The sequence below is a fragment of the Coenobita brevimanus genome, chromosome 51 (assembly GCF_032717465.1).
Source record: "Coenobita brevimanus isolate Jiangsu-jjx chromosome 51, ASM3271746v2, whole genome shotgun sequence".
Classification (NCBI taxonomy): domain Eukaryota; kingdom Metazoa; phylum Arthropoda; class Malacostraca; order Decapoda; family Coenobitidae; genus Coenobita; species Coenobita brevimanus.
Genome location: NC_137004.1, coordinates 36,185,939 through 36,208,467, shown reverse-complemented (window position 1 = coordinate 36,208,467; position 22,529 = coordinate 36,185,939). Strand labels below are relative to the sequence as shown.

General features: G+C 41.5%; 1 protein-coding gene across 1 annotated transcript; it reads left to right on the top strand.

Moving 5' to 3' along the window:
• Window positions 1–4,299: 4,299 nt before the first annotated feature.
• LOC145400262 (uncharacterized) lies at window positions 4,300–21,789 on the top strand. Its single transcript, XM_080272791.1, has 3 exons — window positions 4,300–4,327; window positions 7,668–7,805; window positions 18,983–21,789. The coding sequence occupies exon 3, from the start codon at window positions 19,042–19,044 to the stop codon at window positions 21,352–21,354; it is 2,313 nt and encodes a 770-aa protein (XP_080128917.1). The 5' UTR covers window positions 4,300–4,327; window positions 7,668–7,805; window positions 18,983–19,041; the 3' UTR covers window positions 21,355–21,789.
• The last annotated feature ends 740 nt before the right edge of the window (window positions 21,790–22,529 follow it).

Here is a 22,529-nt window from a genome sequence, read left to right as displayed (position 1 = left end):
TCTGAAATAAGCTCAGTCCCCTGGACGAAAATAATTACGAGTCGATCGGCTTTCAATGGAACGGTCATTCCACCTAAATCTGAACTTATTTTCACCGCGATAACTTTTTTCCTAGTCCTCAGCCAACTTCTACATCAATGATGACGTTTTCTCTCTTAGATATAACCAAATCGACAGGCCTGTTTCATTATCTCAGGTGGGTTTCCTGACATACTGACAGGAAATATTGTGCAGTACTTCTAGAAATTTCGTTGACCCTGCATCCCCTGTGTGATTCTGCCACTTTACGATATTCACCGCGCTGGGCTGGTCTGCTTTCTTAATCTCCTCCGAGAATTATTTGCTATCTTCTCTGCTTAATTTTAAAGGTCTTTATAAGGCTCCCAGGACTAATTTCGTCTTGTTATTACTAATTTCAACCGAATCACTCTCAGTGCTTGTATTGACCTTAATATTTGTTTTTTGAATCAATTTAATTAGTTTCACGTAAATAACAAGTTAGCACACATTACTTCCTAAACAGTTATTTTTATGAGAAATATCATACCTTGAATCTTATATTCCGCCAAAAATTCGCGAATCTTTGTATTCATCTGCGTTCCACTAATAAGAGGACCACATTATATTTTCTCCGTATTGATTATATCCTTTTTCATCTATATACTTTGCAACGTAAACTCCTACTGTTGGTATAAAAAACTTGGTAGCTATTAATGTACTAGCACTCAAGTCATTACGTTGGGAAATATATACTTCCTTCGTTATTCTTGATTGTTGCCGGGAAACTATTTGCTCTACCAGTAAAACAATTTTCTATGGTATTACTTATCGCTCTTCCATCATCACCTGTTTGTATTTAAGGTGCTTGTGTGATATATCTACACTAATGGTTATATTTTTTCTTATTACTGCATTTAGTGCTAAATAACCCTATAAGCACAGTGGGCAAATGCCAAAGGGCCCCAATGGTTAGCTCCCCCCCCTCCTCAAGGTTTACTGTTGTGTAATCAAAATTAATATAACTTATCACTCACCTTTTTGCTCACCAAAGGATGGACTGAAGTAGGGCTGAGAACCACCAAGAGCATGAACAGTGAAATGGGTCAGATATTCGTTCACGCACCATTCAAGCCCTTAAGCTCCTGGCTCTACTTCAAAGTCGTAGCCATCAGCGCATTGAAAAAAAAAAAAAAAAAAAATCTTTATAGGTGCGCTTAACATTAGCCTGCCTCACTGACGAAGTCAATCCGTCGACAAGGCCTGTGAAGTTGAATAAGATGCCAAACTCTCATGTGTCCCTCCGCGCATGATTCATTCAGCCAACCTTTTCTCCATTCAGTTCCCTAGACTTGTCAGCATCTCTCTCTCTCTCTCTCTCTCTCTCTCTCTCTCTCTTTAACACATTTACCATATTGCTGATTGCTGCAGCAATAACTACAGTGGTATAGACAACAACAGTAACGACGATGGTGATGACTAATATACCCGGCATGCAATGGGGGACACAACACAGGCGGCTGACTCATCCACCGCCGGACCACAACCACTCACACCACAACCACAACAACTACAACAACCAAAACAATCAATCAGTGAAGACTATCATGCTGTCCCAATTTCAATAAAGGGTAAAGGGTACCGGAAAACATTACGCTGGAAGTATAAATACTTGAGATACCTTGACTGACATGAAGAAGCTGCGGAATAGTGAATGATGAAAAATGAAATTGATGAATGAGCGATGACAAACTGATGAATGAGCAACGACAAAACGGAAAAGCAAGGCATACAATTACCCTCATCGTTGTACTGTCATGAACAGGACGAGAAATTGACCCAGAATCACGCAGTACAATGTCAAGGCAGAAGAAACGTGGCACATTATTACCCTCATCCTCTCATCGCTTGTATTGTCATGAACAAGATGAGAGAGCAATGACTCAGAGCTAAGAGGTAACCGTGATTAGTGTGAATTAGTGTTACACAATGGACACTACCTCAAAATGTTATGGATCAGACCCGACTGAGGACGCTGAGAGAAGTGAACGAAGGATATGAATGGTACACGCCTGCTTCCGCCCCCGTACTTTTCCTGAGGGAGAAACGGAAGGTTGGAAGTCAGTCAGAGAGGGTGAGCGTCTAAGAGGGCTTGGGGAGAACTTGTGGCAGCAGAGGCCCACCTGAGCACCCTACCACGACGATGGGACGAAAGATATTCTGGTACTCTACGGTAACAGTGACTAAACTTCTTTGTTAGAGAATACAGAAGGAAAGTGGAACTAAGAGAGTGAAGAGAGGAAAGTTGAAAAGTGAAATATACTGAGAAAATACCGGAAATATACTGTAGAGCCGTGGAAGGGTATAACAGGACTGGCCAAATAACGAGTATAGTAGTAAGTCAATTTGTTTCACTCAGTGACAGAGTAAAGTGTAAAAGTATTTTGAGGGCGATGTGTGTTTAATAAGATATAAAGCTAGTGCAGATAGCTGTGTTGGGGTGTATCCCTCGTAATTTGGAGTGGTGAGATAGTTACTGGTATACTGGATAAAGTAGTGTTATTTCTGTAATGTTATTATGATGTGGTGATATTATAACGAAGTGACACTTTGATAAAGTGATGCTATCACGAAATGATGTTATACTGATATGGTGTTATAAAAGAGTGATGTTCAAAGTGTTATTCAAATGTTATTATATTTGTCGAACTTTTGGCAGTCGAGAAGTAATAGTTTAATGTGGTTAAGAGTTATACTGAAATGGCGACTAAAGATTAAAATTTGTGTAAGTTGAGATTACTGTGGAAAGGAGTTATAGTCTGGCTCCGTGTATGACACTTATGATAAGTTGCTTGTTTTATGAATTTTAGTTATAGAGCCGAATACTATTGTAAGGTAGTATGATTTAACACTTTTAACTTGGAGTAAGATCATACAGCAGTCACGGGACTTTGAGTTTGCCGAGTTGGATAACGAGCTTGTTGCTTTTGACTTAGTGTATAAGTTGTACATAGTTTCTAGCAGATAGTAGAATAAACGGGAAAACGAAGAGACAGTTTTGAGTAACCCTGGAATCCCTACCTCTTATAACTGAGTAGTGAATCGTACCTACGTAGCGCCGGTCTTAAATGGACTTGTGAATATTAATGTGTTGTTATGTCTGACTCCCTGCTTGCACTTGTCCAGCGCTACCTATACTCTCTGCAGAGAAGAAAAAATTAAAGTGAAAGTCAAGAGGGAGCACGACAATATCCTTCCTCCATCTTGACCTACGTGTGCCTCCCATCTTCTAACTCACAAACATACAGGACACTCTTTCCACCACCCTATTTATTCTTCCCATATGGTCATATCATCTCAGCTTTCCTATCGGCAAATTTGCTGACTCGACATCTTTCACGAATCACACAAGTGGCTAATAATTGCGAGATATGAAAAGAGAGGGATAGGAGTGGGTATATCTTATTCATACAGCGTTTTCCTACTTTATTGGAGCTTTGATATTTACCGACATTAAAAATACATATGCCCCTAAAACCTTTGTTGTCAGGGGGCCCCAAAGCAGTTTAATTTGGCACTGGCTGCACGGTTCGTCATATCAATGAAAACCTGATGTTAAAGATCCTGAGTGGATTTGCCAAACCTTATTTACGTCGAACACTTAATTCCGAAAAAAAAGAAAAGAAAAATGCTAACCGTGCTAAAGTAGAACCTCCCCCCTCCCCCGCCTCCTTATAATCTGCCAAGGAATCGAGCTCCGGGCCTCTTGCTGCTGAGGCGATCTCAATGAACTTGCTAGGTTTCCGAAGCTGAATGAAATGGATGACCTTAGCAGCAGCCTCCCGACATCATACTAGGCATACACGGAAGCCTACCTGAGGGGAGTAAAAACCTGAGGAGGTTTCGCATTCCCTTCCCCCCTTCCCCCCAACTCTACATCTGACAGCGAGCATGCTGGTGATTTTTTTTTTTTCGGGGGGGGGGGGTACTCATACATCTATTAGGGACGGGCCGCTACGGCTATGGCCTTTCGAATTAGATCATTTGGAGATGGCAGTAATAAAGCATGTTACAGACTTGAAGGGGTCAATGCTTTTGCGGTTATCTACCTTAATGACCCATGTGCTGTAGGTAAGGAATCTAAATTCTGCAGGCTATAAATAACAGGATGTTAAATGATAGTACACGAAAAATATAAATTTGTAGTGGCCTGAGCTTGACACTCTGCAGGGAGTTGACTCAGCAGTCAGACTGCTGAGCACCGAGGCGAGGAGACGACCGTCGGAGGGACGAGTCACGAGTGGACACTGTAGACTGCGGACGCTGTCTGGTGAGGACTGAGGTTAAGGCCTTGGTTAGGAATGACCACCATTATTATCATTATGAAGTGATGGATTACGTCTTTGCTGTATCATAGTTGCATTGCTTAGCGCCAGTGTTGTGTTTGTAGGTTATTTGCGATGCAGGGGTCAATATTGAGCAAATGGCAACATAACACTGACGCCGAATGGCGTAGGGCTCGGAGTGTAAACAAACAAGACCCCCTACAAGATGTCTCCACATACAGTAGCAGTTGAAGATTACCATTCAGAAAATCATATTCGCTTTGAAAGTGTGGTAATCAAAACGTGATGTAGTAATCATGTGTTTGGGTGCGTGCTCCACATTTTCTTAATTGTAACAACCGGTAGCCATGTTATGGTATATGGGTTCTAGCAAACCTACAAATCTCCCAGCCCAGTGTGTGTTAGTAGAAGTGAGTAGGACCACATAGCTAATCGTTTTGGATTTATATGTAATATATTGCCAGTGTTTGCGTGGAAACTTAGTGGTAGTTCCCTTACGGTCGGTAACTAGCTATAGCCTGCATGACGTGTTTAGGGTGTGACCGTATAGTTTCAGTCAGTTCAGGAGTTGCTTTGACTTAAAGGTCAGAAGTCAGTGCACATTTTGGTCTTAACCTGGCCTTTGTTAGACAGAACGCTATAAACTTTGGTGAAGATGAAGTTTATGTTTCCCCTTTTTTTTCCATTTTGTATAATATCACTATTTTACAGTTGTGACTGTTTTGCATTTATAAGAAACTGGTTTTGTAATAGTCCAGTATCATTGAGTATTTTATAGTTGTGAAAGTTTTTTTTTTTTTTTTTTTTCATATGAAAGCTTTAATGCTCTTATTTTACCACTACTTCCACACTATTTTCATATTAGCCCTTTCATGCATGGACTCCAATCGAGCCATTAAATACCATCCTATACAACGTACCATGATGCACATCGTGTCAAACACATGAGGACACAAGTTTCCTGCCGACGTGTGTCATATTTTGGTATTTTATTTTACCCGATTTGTGTCATGGTGCACTTTATAGGTTGTTAAACAATCTAACGACTCAAACCACCTGCGCCTGAGAAGGTTAGGCTAGTCACGTGAATGTAACTTATGGTATCATTACACATTTGTAAACAAAAGACCAGCATTGCACCAGATATTTTCATTTAGTTTCTTCCAGTCTCAAACTTATGAATGTTTCAGACAAGAACCATTTGGAAAACCTGCCTAATCCAGCAATGGGATTTTTTTTTTTTTTTTTCCTTTGTTGCACCCATGTTTTTAACTTTTACTGTTTTTTAGTAATCCTTGAGGAGGCACGACCATATTAGTTTGTAGTTTTATGTTTTTCCATGCCTTACCTCTTCATGGCATTCTTTAAGTACGGTACTGGTATTTTCTGAGTGTATTTTAAAGTAACAACTTTTTGCTTTAAAAGTGATAAAAAACGTGTAAAAAAGCGATGTTTACAGATGGACACGATATTGTGGTGCCCAAAGACAGATGGACACTATCTTTGAATATGGTACCACTTTTGAATGTTATTACCCTTATTAGTGCCTGTTTATCCAAACCTAAATTTTTTTGTAACAACTAACCTTTTATATGCTAACCTAACCAGATATACCCGTACTCTAACCTAACCTAACCAGTCCCATATGTAATCATACTTGTTTATTTGATGAATCTTCTTCATACTTGAATTTGCACTTCTGTACACCTTTACAAAGTCACTGAATCAGTTCAGTGGTAGGTTAAAAGTTTTATTAATTTTTAAGAGGTGGTCCTGTGTCTCCTTAAGGATTACCTGGTACCTTGTTTTTAATTTACCATTTTTTAATGTATTGGATCAGTTTTGTTGCAGATGACTCCTACCCCTACAGGGGTATGAAGTGTGATTCAGATTGAAATAAACAAACCCGATCAAATTAAATCTCCTGAATTTAGATGTGGAATAAATTCAGTTCAATTGAAATATTTTAAAAGCCTACCCAGATCAAACCTATCCTGCTCTAACTAACCTGTCTTAACCAAACTAAACCTAACCTTATCCTAACTGGGGGGGGGGCTTCACCCCCCATTGTCATTAACCAACCCAAACCTAACTACGGTAGACCCTAGTTATCTGCGAGGGTTAGGTTCCAGAGACCCCCACGGAAGGCAAATTCCACGTATGCTCATCATCACAAAATGGCATATCATTTTCACATAAGCTAAGCACATCCCTGAAAAAATAAGAACTTACTGTAAAATATGGTGAATACATATTAACACTCACCAAAAGACTCTGTGTTCTCTTCGTAACCTTTGTACAATGATGACGATTGCTGTATGGATGATGATGATTGCTGTATGATGACGACGATGATTGTAGTGCAGTTTCTACAGTGCCAGTGGGGTGAAGCGACGAGATGTGTGGCAGCACTGTAGGTAAACTGAGTCTAGTCTGACCCTTCTGACCGGATGCCAGATAACATCTTATGCTCTCTTTGGCTTAGAAGGATTGCATTTATCTTTTACTTGTTTTTTGGGAGCCATTTTTCACTTACACAATGAAATACAGTAGACTTGTAAACACGAGAAGGGTGACGACAACGTAAGTAACGAACTGATTGGTGTTTACAATAAGACTGGTGGAGTGGCGGGAATGCCCATGGGTGCGTGCATGCTAACTATAACTACAAAAGAAGTGCGAGTTGTGTTCCATTTTCAAATTAAGGTACAGTGCATAGTACAGTATTAAAATAAGTTTGATCTGCGGAAACTTAAATCCGCGGATGCAAATTCCGCAGATAAGAAGGGTCTGCTGTACCTTGAAAGCCTCTCTATCTGTCCATTTACTGTATAGCCAGATGCCAAAATCCCCTGAGAGGTGGCCTTTTGACTTTGAGTTAGCTAGTTGTTTAATGTGGAGGGACACAAACCCATCGCCAACTCACTTGTTGACACATAAGGAACATATAAGAGTTGGTTGTAAGTGGTTTCCTGGCACACAGTAACTATGCTGTTAGGCTTTTCAGTCAGTGTAATGTAAAGGCATGTGAAAAGGAAAGAGGAGAAATAAAAAGTGACAGGAAAGTTGGGAGAAATATGAAGATAGGAGGGTGGACACAGGACAAGAATGATAAAAGTGAAGGAAGAAGTAGGCAGCACTACACCAAGTGAGTGGAATGCTGCCTACGTCTTCCTTCACTTTTATCATCAAACATTGAAAACCTTGGCACCGCCGGGAATGGGAGGTGTCACAGGGTAAAGGTAGTATGTCACAGTTGGTAGCTATAGGCCTACATATAATTTGTACATATTACAGCAGTACACATTATTTGTATCTTTTCAGGCACCAAGAGCTAGTATCCAGACTTCCTTCTGCCAGATACAAGATTAAAGCACAACTTGCAGCAATAGTTCGCTGTTGGGAAACTCCATGGAGTACGGTTATACATCTTTTAAATCCAAAATCAAAACCATACCACAGGTAGACCACTATGCTCTTCATTCATGTTTGTCTTAGGTATTATTTATGTATTATTTCTTTTATGCAGTACAGGTAATATAATGCAGACCACTTGATAATATAGTTTATGATTCAGAGATTCTGTAATTAACTTCAAATTTTTATTCTTTGAAACTGTTGGCTGGTATTATGAAATTCATATTCTGGCCAAAGCTAGACAGCTTTGTTTTGCTCTAGGAAACCTCCCATAAACCAGAGGTTAAAAACATAGCGGTATGTTGTTTGTAAAGTAATTTTACAGCATCGGAGATAATTTTTTATACACCATTCAGCAGTCCTCATCTGTCTACTTTCCTTCATTCTTTCCTCGTCCTTCTGCCTACAGGTGACTTTACACTCCATCTTCCATCTTTCCATCCTTCATTCTTTCCTCTTCCTTCTACCTGTAGGTGACTCTACACTGGGTGACAAGCCAAATTGTTTCCTGTACACCAGGAAACCATTTACTACGCTGGGTGGCAACCATATAACCAAATTTTTGCGCCTGGTGGTTTAGTGGGTAATTATTGCGCTCCAATCAGATTCAGCTGGTGAAGGTTTATATCCAAGGAGTGGTTGGGGTTTATTGCTCACGTTATGCCACTCATGGATGAGTGAGGCCAGTCACTCTCATCTTAAATGTCAGGACCAACTGCCTAGCCCTGGGCTCCTACACTCCTCATGGGGCAACATAGGATTGGATGATGGATGGATAAGTGTTAAACTTCAGGGGATAATTTGTGTATTTTACTTGTCACTAGATAATTTTACTTACCCAAGGAATTCTTCCAAGGTCTGAGGTTTAGCTAATAAAAATTATCAACTTACATTCATCGGATGTATGTAAATTTACCTTAAAATAGTCATCATCCTGACCTCTTTTCTTATGTATGGATGAAGTAAAGTATGGTCCCGAGAGCAAGGGGAAAAAAAAAAAAAAAAAAAGAATTGATGTTTCACAGTAAATGGGTCAAAATCTCATTCATTTATCATTCAAACCCTGCGGAATCCTGACTCTGCCCCACCAGCATAAACATCCATCCACCTCACATATCCTATCAGCTTGAGTTAAAGGGCAAATGCATGATTGCCATATTATCTGAGAATGAAAAAAGAAAAAAAAAAATGTGATTTATGATTAATAGCTGCTGTTATTTGCAATACCGGCATTTAAATTTATACCTACTGTGGAATCTCATAAATTGCAGCTTTCTGAGACTGAGCACACACAGCGAGTTGAGAATTCTGCAAGTTAGAAATAACTAATCATATGGGGAAAATTACTAACGGTTCTGTCATCTCGGAAAAGTTGCCCCCCATACCCCCAAATCTACATCAAACTGGTCACCATTGAACACTAACAACCTGGAAAAGAAATTAGTAAAGCATATTTATCTATCTATCTATCTATTGCCAGATGCCATAATCCCGTAAGGGGTGGCCATTTGACTTTGAGTTATTTGTTTTATGGGAAGGGGCACTAACTCTCCACCAACCCACTTGTTGACACGTAGGGAGCACGTATGGTTTGTTTTTTTTTTTTTTTTTTTTTTTTATGTGACCGACTCTGGGCATAGGCTTCACAGCCTGCTTTCAAGGCCCAGTAGTCCTCCTACGTACCGCACACCTCTACATGTCACCACTTCGGCGCTAACACCCACCATCCATACTGAATACATGCTAGGGCTGTCTCATACAGGACTGGTGTATTGGTATTAGCGGGGGTATTTTTACGACATGTCGGCGGGCCTTCTGGTAGATCAGTAAAGTCTGATTTTTCTGAAATTCAAATCCTTAAACTGTTCCCTGCCTCAGCGGGATTTGAACCCGGGTCCGTCAGGACTGCAGGCCAACTCTCTACCGATTGAGGTTACCACCCAGCGTTGTAAATGGTTTCTTGGCTTACAGGAAACCATTTGGTTTGTCACTCAATGTAAAGCCACCTGCAAAGGAAAGAAAAGCAATAAGAAGTGACAGAAAAGATGGGATGAATTGGAAGAGAGGAGGGAAGGCACAGAAAAAGAATGATAAAGGCTAAGGAAGTAGTAGGCAGCACTACATCAAGTGAGTGGATGATGGTTGCCACCACCTACCATGAACCATATTTAGTGGGAATGAATAATATTGTAAGATTCTTTGCTGACTCTGACTGATGACAGTGCTTGAATGGACACAGAAGGGGGGAGAGGTTCTGAGGCTTGAGGTGGACTTCAGCCTCTCAGCATGAGGCGAGTGTGCTGTTGCCTCCTTGTGGCTTCCTCCTCATCAGCCTCCTTAAGGTATCCTTCAGAGTCCAATGTGGAGACGATGGAAGCAGTGTTGTCGCTGTCAGCTGCCTCTGTGTTGTCGTAAGAGTCGTTGATTTGTAGATAAAGAATTTCCAATGAAATTAATTCTTTACCAAATGGGCATAGCCTTTCCATATTTTCTGTTGAAATGAGTTTTTCAAAGGTTACTTGTTCTCATTCCCGGATTACCATAGCTACTGGGCATTTCTATAAACTTATGTTATACCGGTATGCCTCTGAAAGCTATAATTGAGGATTCAGAATGCGTGATACACTGATGTGTCCAATTCGAGCGGTGGTTGATAAATAATGCGGCCAGTTGGAGACATCGTTGGTAAACACTGCCGCAGGTGACCTGCCTGCTTCTTTAAATTCTCCCAAATAGGTATCTTTTGTATTTTTCCACTCAGTTCTTGCAGTCAGAGTTCATCAGTTAACAGTCTTTGTTGCATCGTTTCGTTTCGTTTCGTTTTTAAAGGCTCCAACATGCTTGCATGTGTCGGCCTTGGTCACCTAATGGCGGCTCTCCATGCTGCACGATCCATTGCAGCCTCCCTGTTCAGTCCCTTAACCCTAAGGTCACACTTAATGACCTCGTCCCATGTCTTTCTCGGTCTACCCCTCATAACCCCACCCCCAATATTAACACTTCTCACCTTCCTCACCCAACTATCATCCCCCATCCTCTCCACATGTCCAAACCACCTCAATCTACCTCTCCTCATCACAACACCAATACACTCCAGTCCCATCCTACCTCTCAACTCTTCCATTGTAAACCCAGCCCCTCCAGGCCTTGGACGCAGGGACGCACTGCACATCCACCTAATCATTGTCATTTCTGTACGTCTGAGCCGGCGAATGTCTTCCTCCTTCACTGCCCAGGTCTCACTGCCATACAGCATTACACTCCTAACACACGCTGCATACAAAGACCCCTTAGCACGTAGGGAGAGCCCCCTCAATGTCAGGAGAGGCAAGAGCTCCCTGAACTTCTTCCAACCACTTCTCACCCTAGCCACAGAGCTAGCTCCAGCCCCACCTCCAGCACACAACATGTCTCCTAAATAACAAAACTCTTCCACACACTCAAGAGATTCACCAGCAAGTTCAATTCTTTCACGTCTGACGATCTCCACCTGCTCACCCCGGCATGCCGTACACATAAAATCAGCATTATCTCGCAGTCTACATCTGATACCACTACATCTCTTATGCACCCATTTATCACACACACCGCACAAGATGGAATTACTTCCCACGCCCTTGTGGCAAACTGCACATGGCCACTCTCCCTCGTCTTTGACAGTACCGCCACCAACCCTAGATATCATCACTTTTGTTTTATCTGCATTTACCATTAAACCCTTTTGCCCCATACCATCTCTCCACTTCCTAAACCTTTCCTCCGCCTCCCTTTCATTCTCTGCAATCAACACCAAATCATCAGCATACAACAACTCCCACGGGAGTCCGTTTCTAAAGTCACGTGAAAGGGCTTCAAGTACCATGATAAACAACATGGGACTCAAGACTGACCCCTGATGCACACCAACATTCACGGAAAACTCATCACTCAAATCTCCATTCACTCTCACCTGGGTGTGAGCACCCACATACATGGCCATAACCACCCTAAACAGCCACTCCTCCAAGCCAAGCTTTCTCATTGCCCACTTCACCACCTCTCTAGGGACTCTGTCAAAGGCCTTTTCCAAATCAACAAAAACAAAATAAAGATCCCTTCTCCTACCAATATATTTTTCCTGAAGCTGTCGAACAATGAATATGGCATCAGTGGTCCCCCTACCTGGCATAAACCCAAACTGCATCTCATCAATATTCACTCTTTCTCTAATCATACCTTCTAAAACTCTCTCCATTACCTTCATTATCTGATCTAAAAGCTTTATACCTCTATAATTCCCTCTTTCCAGGGCATCACCCTTCCCTTTATACACATTTACAATTACACTCTTCAGCCAATCATCTGGGACAACACACTCATAAATAATCCTATTTATCAGGTCAGTGACTAAACTCACCCCTATATCGCCTGAGGCCTTCAACATTTCGGCAGTCAACCCAGACACACCTGCTGCCTTCCCCACCCTCATCCTGCCTATTGCCTCACTCACAGTAGCAGTATCAATCAAAGGCCAAGGGCCAGACACTGGATCTGCTGGCTCCAAACCTTCCCTGTCCCAGTCAAACTCCTCATTCAACAACCGGTTACGAGTATAATGCTCTCTCCATGCATCTTTAATATCCTCACTGTTCACCACTACCCTTCCTTCATCATTCTTCACACACTGCTCACCTATGATATCCCGATTATCCCTTTTCACCTGACCTGCCACCCTAAATATATTTTTCCTTTCCCCATGATTTAGGTTATCAAGTAATTGTCTCTGTGACTCAGACTTTGCCCTGTATACCTCTCTCCTAGCCCTACGCTTGGCAGCCAAATATTCCTCTTTGCTACCACCCTTCTTCCATTCCCGGAAAAGCCTTCTTTTCTCCTTAATTGCAGCTTCTACACCCTCATCCCACCACCAAGTTACTTTATGTCTTGGTGGTCCTCTTGTCCAGCCGCATGTTACATCAGTAACTCTCAAGAAATTGTTCTTGAGGGCTCTGTACTGTTCATTAACGCCTCTGTCTACAGCTCCCTGTTCAGCCACCACTCTCCTCAACTCGCTATAGAAGGCATCCCTTACTACTTGGTTTTTCAGCTTCCATATTTTCCTCCTAGGTACATAAGTCCTCTTTTTCATCATTTGTTCTTTAAGCACCATATCACAAATCAATAGTTTGTGCTGCTGCACACACTCCTCACTTCCTATAACTTTAACATCCCTCACTAACCTCCTATCGGCCCTCCTAACCAGAAAATAATCTATCTGACTGCTATTTCCCCCAGACTCATACGTAATTAACCTACTGTCTCTTTTCCTAAAATATGTGTTGCACACAATCATGTCCGTTGCCTCCCCAAACTCGAGTATCCTTTCCCCTTCTGCATTCCTTAGACCATATGCACATCCCCCATGCACTCCTTCATAACCTTGGGCTGCTTCACCTACATGACCATTTAAGTCCCCTCCCAAAATCACTATCTCATCATCCCGCATACCACCCACTACACGTATTAAATCATCCCAAAATCTATCTTTCTCTGATTCATCCAATCCTGCCTGTGGAGCATATGCCGATATAATCACAGCTATCTTTCTTCCCAACAGAATTTTCACAACCAATATCCTATCGCTTACTCTCAAAACATTCATAACATATTCCACCCATTTCTCCACAACCATCACACCAACACCTCCATATCCGTCTGTCCTCCCCTGCCAAAACAACTTATAGCAACGGTCCTTCCCAACAATCTTTCTGGCTGATCCACCCCTGTACCGGACTTCCTGCAAACACGCCACGTCCACCCACCTCCTACTGAATGCCTCAACGACTTCCCCTGCTCTTCCCCTCAAACTTCCCACATTCCATGAACCCACCCTCATCCCCATGGGTGATTTACTGTCCTCAGGCTTGCTTTGAAACCTTTTTTGTTTTGTCATCTTCAGTATTAATAAATGGGGACAGACACAGCACTGGTCCCACTCACCGCACAATCCCAGGTCCAGGCAGTGGATCTGGGACCCCTAGCCCACCAGCTTACCAGTGGCTGTGGTAGTGGCCTCGGGGCACCCTGCCAGGACAGCTGCAGGGACATCCTCCAAGCGCGTCTTGGCACTGCAACTATCCCGCCATTATACACCCACTGATAGGGCAGCCTCCTGGGACGCTACTCCCAGGTTCGGGCCCCTCTCCATTGGGCGGAAGCGGCAGCCTGGGAACCGCAATGCCCTGTACCCTCTAGCACAGGCCCGAGCCCCACCTCGCCCTGGACCCATGATCTATGCCGGCGGAACCCCCGCCACGCCTTCCCCCAGAAGTCCGCCACTAGGTAGCGGGGGCAAAGTTTTCTGGCCGCATGCCCTTGCTGGCACCAACCCCTGTAACGTAGTGGGATACGTTGTGTGAAATGTAAAGTGCATGTGGTGTAGTGCATAGATAGTTAGAGGAAATGTTTGGGAGAGTATGCTGGTCTGCTCTCCATGTTACTGTCACACTGAAAAGGTCAGCAAAGGGGGATGGTTAGATAGCTAGTGAAACAGGAGCTCCAGCTCTCCCTATCACCAGCATTCCCATTCCCCTCGGGAGTACTACCCTGTTCGGCCCGTGCTACGGCCTCCTCCTGACAGGCACAGAGAGTCCACCTACAGGATATGTACCAGAATTACTTCACTTGAGAATGTGAGTTTTTTATCCTGTAGGTGGACTCTCTGTGCCTGTTTGGCAAAGAATTACCTCGTTGAACCCGTAATGGTGGTCAACTTTGGCTTTCCTGTCACTTTGTCAATCCTGCTTATTATATCTAACTTGTGGGTTTAAGTTAATGTTGGCTTCTACTCCTTCCCCTTCCTTGAAGAAGTGGCAGACTTAGGAAGGTTATGATCGGCCATGGTAACACTGGACCGGTTGAGGAAGCACGGTGAAAGAAAAAAACAAAACTTCTCACCACACTGGAACCACACACAACTCAGAGGAGACGATGCACTGAGCCAGGCGCTTGGCATGGGAGGGAAGTGCTGTGATTAGCTTATATTAGCATTATGCCTGAATATGCTTGGTTTATTACAGTAATTGCCATGCGTGACTACAGTTGGTTTATGCCCGTCTAGACGTGCGAGCTTGAGGTAATGGTGGTGTTTATTACACGTGGCATCGGAAAAGCATCATTTTTTAGTCTGCATTCGTAAATTTCCTGTAATTTCCACACGTTACTAATATTGCAGACTGTTGCATGATGTTGCTGCGTATTATGAATCTGCTACATAGGATCGCACAGTCTAGGAGATTCCGCTGTATTACCTTGCATTAATTTATCAAGTTGCAGTGTACACATGTAGGGTTGTATGATAGGTTTCTAAATGTTTTACAGTTTTCTCTCTTATTTTTGTATGAATAATCCTCAGTATAGGTGAGGGATGTGTTCAAAATTAGCTCTCACAACTTTTTCCCAGCAAGTTTACCAGGTGCTGTAAATTCGTGGAAATTGGTAAATCAACTTTACCAGTATCTTTGGAACTTATATGAACTCTTTTGCAGTGTACTCTGGTCTTATTTGGCGAAAGCAAATTTGAGGTATGGCAGCATGAATTAATGACTTAATATATTTTTTTGTACTTTTTCCTTGGGCAGTAAAGGAAGAGGTTATTCATAGGCTCAGATGTACAGAAATGAGAACGATCAGATGGATGTGTAATATGTCCTTGAATGATGGGCATGGGGGATTAAGACTGCAAATAAGTTGAGAGGGAAAATGGTACTTGAATGCATTAGCGATGTTATGAGGAGCAGATTGCGACGATTTAGGCATATGGAGAGGCTGGAGGACGGCAACTGGGTGCAGAGGGTTAGGCATGAACCCAGATGGTAGAGATGCAAGAGGCAGATAAAAAAAGAATTGGGACGAGGTCATGCAATGTGACCTCAGAGATAAGGGACTGAATAGAAAGCCTGCTAGAGATTGAGCAGTATGAAGAATGACCATAAAGTAACCAAAGTCAATGCATGCAAGCAGGTTGAAGCCTTGATAAATGAATGTGTGAATAAAAATTTTATGTTTTTTTAAACCAGAGCCAGTTATTCATTGTTTCTTGCTGTCATGGTGTAGACCAGCATTCCTTAAAGCTGCTTGTCTGCATACGGTGCAAGGGAATCCTAAATAACTGTATTGGGTTGAGACTCTGGGACAGGTGTCCAAACACTTAAGGTTAGGGGACTGGCATATGTCAGATAATAGTACTGTACAGGACAGAAAAATTCTCCAGTCATTGTTTGTAGTGTTGAACCCACGTTTAAATCCGTTCTGTCATATCATTGTGATAGATTATGGAATTTTAGCTCTGTCCATTATTTGAAGAGTTTATTTTCTTACACTGGTACTGATATTTTGAGACTATAATGTCAACCACATCAATACTGGAATGATTGGTTAATTGTGCCAGTCTGGTGACAGCTTGTTCCATTTTATTGCTGCTGCTTGCTGATTATTTTATTCAGCTTAGGAAGACCTTTCGTGTTTTCAAGGGAGTTACCTCTGTCGTGCACTACAAAGTGATTCGTAAATATCCCTCGAAGATGCATATTAATGTGAATTATCATGAAAACTACCATTAAATTGGCATATGGGCATGGTTTGAGTCACAAAAATTACCTCATTCCCTTCCAGAATGTGTTGCTTAAGGTTAGCCACTGGATTTTTGGCTCCACACCACTCCCATGGCAGTACTGTACTCCAGGGAATGGTGATAGCCCTCTACCTTTCATGTACAGTAGGACTATCATACTAAAGTAGTTACTGACTGTTGTTTCTCTCCTCATTAACCAAAGAGTCTCTTGAGATGAATAAGATGATTTAGTATCAGCCAAAGTAAGATTTTTTTGTCCTAGGCTCATTTGAACATACACTTGGTGAGAAGTCTAAGGTTTCCATCTCCTGCAGTCTTCCATTCTCTTGCTGGGGAGTAGGGAGGGAACTGAAAGGCATTTTTAGAACTGGGGAAAAGGGAGGAAATTGAAGGCATTTTTACAACCAGGTTCAGTAGTGGGAGCACATACTCTGTTGGCATTACTTGATGGCAGCATCAGCCAGAATAGAATATGAAATGATACAAAAAATGTAATTGTGTCAAAGTTGTTTTACTGTGACAGGTGGTAACTGTATTGGAGAACTGTCTTGATAATTAAAACCCTAATATCCCCTGATTATTAGGAAACTGTTTCATGATAATTATAATCCCAGTATCCCTGATACGTGATCTGTTCTAAATTTTAATTAATATAATGTTGAAATGGATGATAGACGTGATCACCTCTTAGTCATTGTGCTGCAGGTATTCATATACAAAGTATTTTGTAAACATCAGAATGTGAGGTAGCTACTGCTTGTAGTATGTACATAGTAGCTATTATAGTAAGAGAGAGTGAATGCAGAATTTTGGAGGAATTTGAGTGTAAAGTGGAGGAAATGTAAGAAAATATTCTGGAAGGAGGTAAAGAGATTCAAACAGGGTGGTAAAGAAGCTAGTAAGGGAGTGAAAGATAAAAATGGTAGATTGATAGTGGAGAGGGGAGAAAAAGTGAGCAGATGGAAAGAACACATTAAGGCATTGATAAACAGAGAGAATGAAAGTAATGCGAGTATAAGTGGTTGGGGAATGGCCGGGAAAAAGAGGGAGGTGAGAAGGGAGGAAGAAGTGAGTAGGATGGAAGTAGTGGAAGCAATGAAGAAAGTCAAAATGGGGAATGCCCCAGGAATTGATAGAATGTGTAGTGAAATGCTAAAGCATAGGGGAGAGATAGTAGTAGAATGGATATGGAAGATGTGCAGGTTGACCTGGGAGGAAGGTAGAGTCCTGGAGGATTGGAAGTCAGGTATAATTATTGTACAAAGGAAAAGGGGAAAGAGAAGTGTGCGTAATCATAGGGGCATTTGTCCTCTTAGTGTAATAGTAAATGTACATGGTAGGATACTTACTGACAGAGTTAGGGAAATAACAGAGGAATTAGTTGAAGAACAGGGAGGTTTTAGTTGTATAGATCAGATAATCATCCTAAGGTCGTTCATGGAAAAATTTATAGAGAAGGGATAGAAGTTGTATGAAGGCTTCATGGATTTGTAGAATGCATATAACAGAATGGATAGACAAGGAATGTGGGTAATATTAAGAATATATGGAGTAAATGAGAAATTGTTGAATGCCGTGAAGAGTATGTATGAGGGTGCTAAGGCTGCAGTGTAGGTGAAGAGTATCGAGTGAAATTTCTGTCTGAATATTAAATTGAAACGGAAGTTTCATGTCTCCATGATTATTCAATCTGTATATGGATGGGGTTATAAGAGTGATACAAGGTAGGACAGTGGATGTTGGAGCAGCCCGAATGAGAGGGCAGCATTTGGAAACTTCCTGTAATGTTGTTTGCAGATGATACAGTACTGTAAAGTGAACACGAAGGGGAACTACAGTGCTTGATGAATAAGTTTGGGAGAGTGTGTAGGAAATGGAATCTAAAGGTGAATGTAGGGAAGAGTAAAGTTATGGTCTTCAAGAGAAGTGAAGTCACTGAATGTACAGTGAGGTTGGAGGATGAGGAAATGGAAAATATGAGTGCATTCAAGTACTTGGGTAGTGTGATGAGCAAGGATGGAAGTTTGGAGGATGAACTGCTTAAAAAGATACAACAAGGAAGAAAAGTTGCTAGTTCTTTGAAAGCAGTGATAAGTAAGAAGGAAGTGAGAATGGAAGTAAAAAAGTTTTGCTGTAATACCAACTCTAATGTTTGTAAATGAAGCTTGGACCTTGTGGGAAGGACACAAGTCAGGGTTTGGGGCAGCAGAAATGAGGTATTTGAGAGGAGCATGTGGCATTACATGGAGAGAGAGACTGACGAATGAGCAAGTGAAGGAGCGTTGTGGTGTTGATGTGGATGTGACAGAAAACATTGGGAGAAATACATTGTGGTGGTTTGGCCATGTGGAGAGGACGGAGAGTGAGAGACTAATGAGGAGAGTTTATATGAGCGAGGTGGAGGGGGGGGAGAGGAAGGTGGAGGCTGAGGTGCAGGGATGGTGTGGAGAGGTATATGAAAGAGGGGTGTGTGATCTGGAAGGAGGGCAATGAAATGGTAGGGGACAGGGGGACGTGGAGGCGATTTGTTTGTGGCCACCCTTTATGTGATTAAGGCGTCTGACAGTAAGACATAGGTAGATCGGTATTTTAGACAAGACTTTTATTTCAGGTTGTGATTTGAGAGGGCTAGCCCACAAGAAGATAATTGAACACGTAACCTAAGACAGCATGGAGCACAAGATTACTTCACAAGGTCACCACAAATCCCTGTTACTGCCAGCCAGCGAGGACACTTCAGGGGATGAGGATGACACCCGCCTTGTCATTGATGAGGAGGACCCTAAGTATGGTTGTATGGAGGACCTACCACATCTGACACTTCCTTCTGGTCACTCCAACCCTTTATTGTCATGTGGCCCACCCTTGGATTTAGACAAGACCCAACAGCCACAGATCAAGACTGAAGTGTGTTGGAATCCTGTTTCAGAGGAAGAGAGTTGCTTAATCGAAGATGAGCCATTGATCGAAGAGGAGCCATTGATTGAAAAGGAGGAAAATGTCTTCACTGCACCTGAACCTGTTCCAGATCCAGTCGAAAAAGACGGAAATGTTTCCAGTGAGGGGAACGATGAGCCGTCCCAGACCTCCTTTACTTGCCCTTCGTGTCCCAAAAAGTTCATTCGTAAGGTGAATTTAGTTGCACACATGCGAGCTCACAAATCAGGGTTGAAATACAACTGTGAACAGTGTGGTGAATCGTTTGACAAGAAAAGACTGTACAGCTTTCATGTGTACTGCCATAATAACCAGACTTATGAGTGTTTTGAATGTGGCAGAAAGTTTATGTGTAAGAGAAACCTTTTGCAGCATCAGCGGTATCATGAAAAGTTGAGTTCACAGACAGACATGGATGAGATAAACCCCACAAAAATTGATATCGCTAGCTTCCCTACCTCATCAGGATATTGGTCTCTGAAATGCAAAAAATGTGGTAAAGTATCCAGTAATCAGCATGAATATGATAAGCACCTCAACATGCAATGTGAATATATGACTGGGCTTGATTCAGGTGTTGATGCCAAGTTCTCATGTAAGGATGAACTGGAATTTCATTTGGCAACACTCAGGAAAGAAAGCCAAATAAAAACTGATCAGTGTGGGAAAGCAACAAGCAGTTTGCAAAATACTGAAAACAGTTTATCTCGAAGTAGTAAGACAGTGTTTTGTGAAATATGTGATGATACTTTCTGTACAGTAGAGCAGCTTAAAACCCACATGTTTCTCCATGATATACCAAAATATTCTTGTCCCACATGTAAAAAGGCTTGTAGATCAAAAAAGGCCCTTGCAGTTCACATGCTATGTCATACCTCAACTCAGGATCAGCAGTTATGTAAGATAGAAAAGGCTGACCCTGCAAGTGATGAGCTTTGTAAGACAGAAAAGATTGATGCTGGGGGTGCTGAGCCAAACAGCCAAAAGGAAAATGATAAAAAGTCTGAGCAACCTCAGCGAATAAAGAAAATTAACAATGTATTTGTGTGCCATAAGTGTGGGGAAGATTACAAAAGCAAGGAAACACTTATGGAACATATTGCTCTTCACTTACAGTGCAGGAAGTGTAAGAAGATATTTAATAACCAAAGAGCACTGGATCTTCATTTGTTATTCCTTGGTGACAAGAAGTTAATGTCGTGTTGCATTTGTGGAAATCTCCTTCACGGTAAAAAGGAACTGGAGCGCCACTTGTCAGATCATGTGACTGCAGAATACAAGTCTAATAAGAACTCATCAGAGTGGGAAGAGAAGACAAAAAAAATCCAAAACATTATTGTTGGTCTGAGGGAAGACAGTGAGGTTTTTCCAGTAAAGGAGGCAAAAGTAAAGATTAACAAGGTGACACCTGCTGGCAAGAATGCTGTGCGATGTGCAGAATGCAGAAAAATTGTCCGCCTACGCCACAGCTTGGAGGATCATATACCGCCCAGTACAGATAAGGCAGAACCTGATGAGGAATTTGTGTATATATCCAGGCTTGGAAATCATAACAGGAAGAGAAACATGACAGATTCATACTGTAACTGTAGCAACAGTGCTGAGAGTATACTAGTCACAGCTACGGAAACTCTCCAGAGAAGCAAGATTCTTGGAAAACATAGAACATTAGACATTTGTAAGCAAGAGTCTGTATTCAGGAAAGCAAAACATAGCCATTCTGCTATAGACAAATGTTATTCAGTGTCACAGGGTGCCGGTAGGCCTGAGCTTCGTGTTGTTGACCTGAAGTCCTTGACACAGCGCAAGCGGAAGCGTGACGGTAAGGAATACTCCAGTACATTTGAATCTGATGTTATGATAAAAATTGGCCGTGAGGTGGGACCAGATTCCTTTAAGTCAAGAATAGATGTGTTGCCAAATGTGAAACAGACTGGACCATACACCAAGCAGCTACTGGACCAGACCACCATCAAGAAAGAGGTTATACCACCATCAGAAGTTATTATAAAGGAGGAATGGGATATAGATCTTTGTGCCTCCTAAGTTTACAGTTCTAAATATTTTATCAAAAGCTGTTCCAAAAATATTTTTTTTTAAATTATTCCAGATGGAAATGCTGGCTATTGCATACACAAAGCATAGCCTAGCTATATCTTTTAGATTATGCCATATATATTTATGATGAATATGATTATAAATTTGTGCACAGTTTGTGTTATGTTGGGTACAATTGAAATTTGTATTTTATATATATATATACAGTATATTTGTGTATGACAGTGAACATTTTATGTGTATATTGATAATTATTCTCTTGTTTTAACCTTCAGAATGATTACTGTATACTGTACTGTATGTATGAAATTAGCTTTGCGGAAACACTGGTACAGTAACAGTACTGTACAGTACTTTGATAAAGTTTAAATTCCTTTATTATCCTACAGTGTATATATCTCTGCTAGATAATTGATGCATCAACCTGTAATAAAGAATATGCTCTTTGAATATCAAGTGAATATCAGTCAGACCTTTTAAGCAGTACCATAGGCAAATAGAACTGCAGGTGTCATGGACTATGGATGCAAATGTGATGTATATCGAGCAAAGTGTAATTCTACTTAGCGTACTCATAATTTTGATTTGAGACGTTTGCCCGTGTGGTCCAAGACACCTCGTGAAGTAAAAGTACCGACATTTATTAATCCCTTCTGTACACTGTTTTTAATATGTATCTGTTCAGTTTGAGAGGCTCATAGGATATAAATACGGTAGTTAGAAACAGTCTCCAGAGACCCTACTGTTAAATTTATTTTATTTTGGCTGCCACCATATGAATTTATTTGGCTTAGGTAGGATACCCTGAAGTAAAGAGGTAAAGAAAACATATTGTATAGTCCCAACTTTCAAATCCAAAATACTTGATTCCAAAGGGTTTTCAGACAATGGAATATTTGGGAAAGTTGAAAACTTGAATAAGAGAAAATCAAGTATTAACAGTCTAGAGTACTGTGAACATAGAATACGGTACAGTGCAATGAAATACAGTACCTTGTAATAGTCATTTATCATCTCCTCCTATACATGTTTGCAAAGAAATTTGTCTTTTAATATACACTGTATGAGGACATATCACTACTCCCTGTATCATAAAAAATACTTTGGATGTCGGGTGTTCAGATTTGGAGGTTTGCGCTGTACTTTGGATGTCGGGTGTTCAG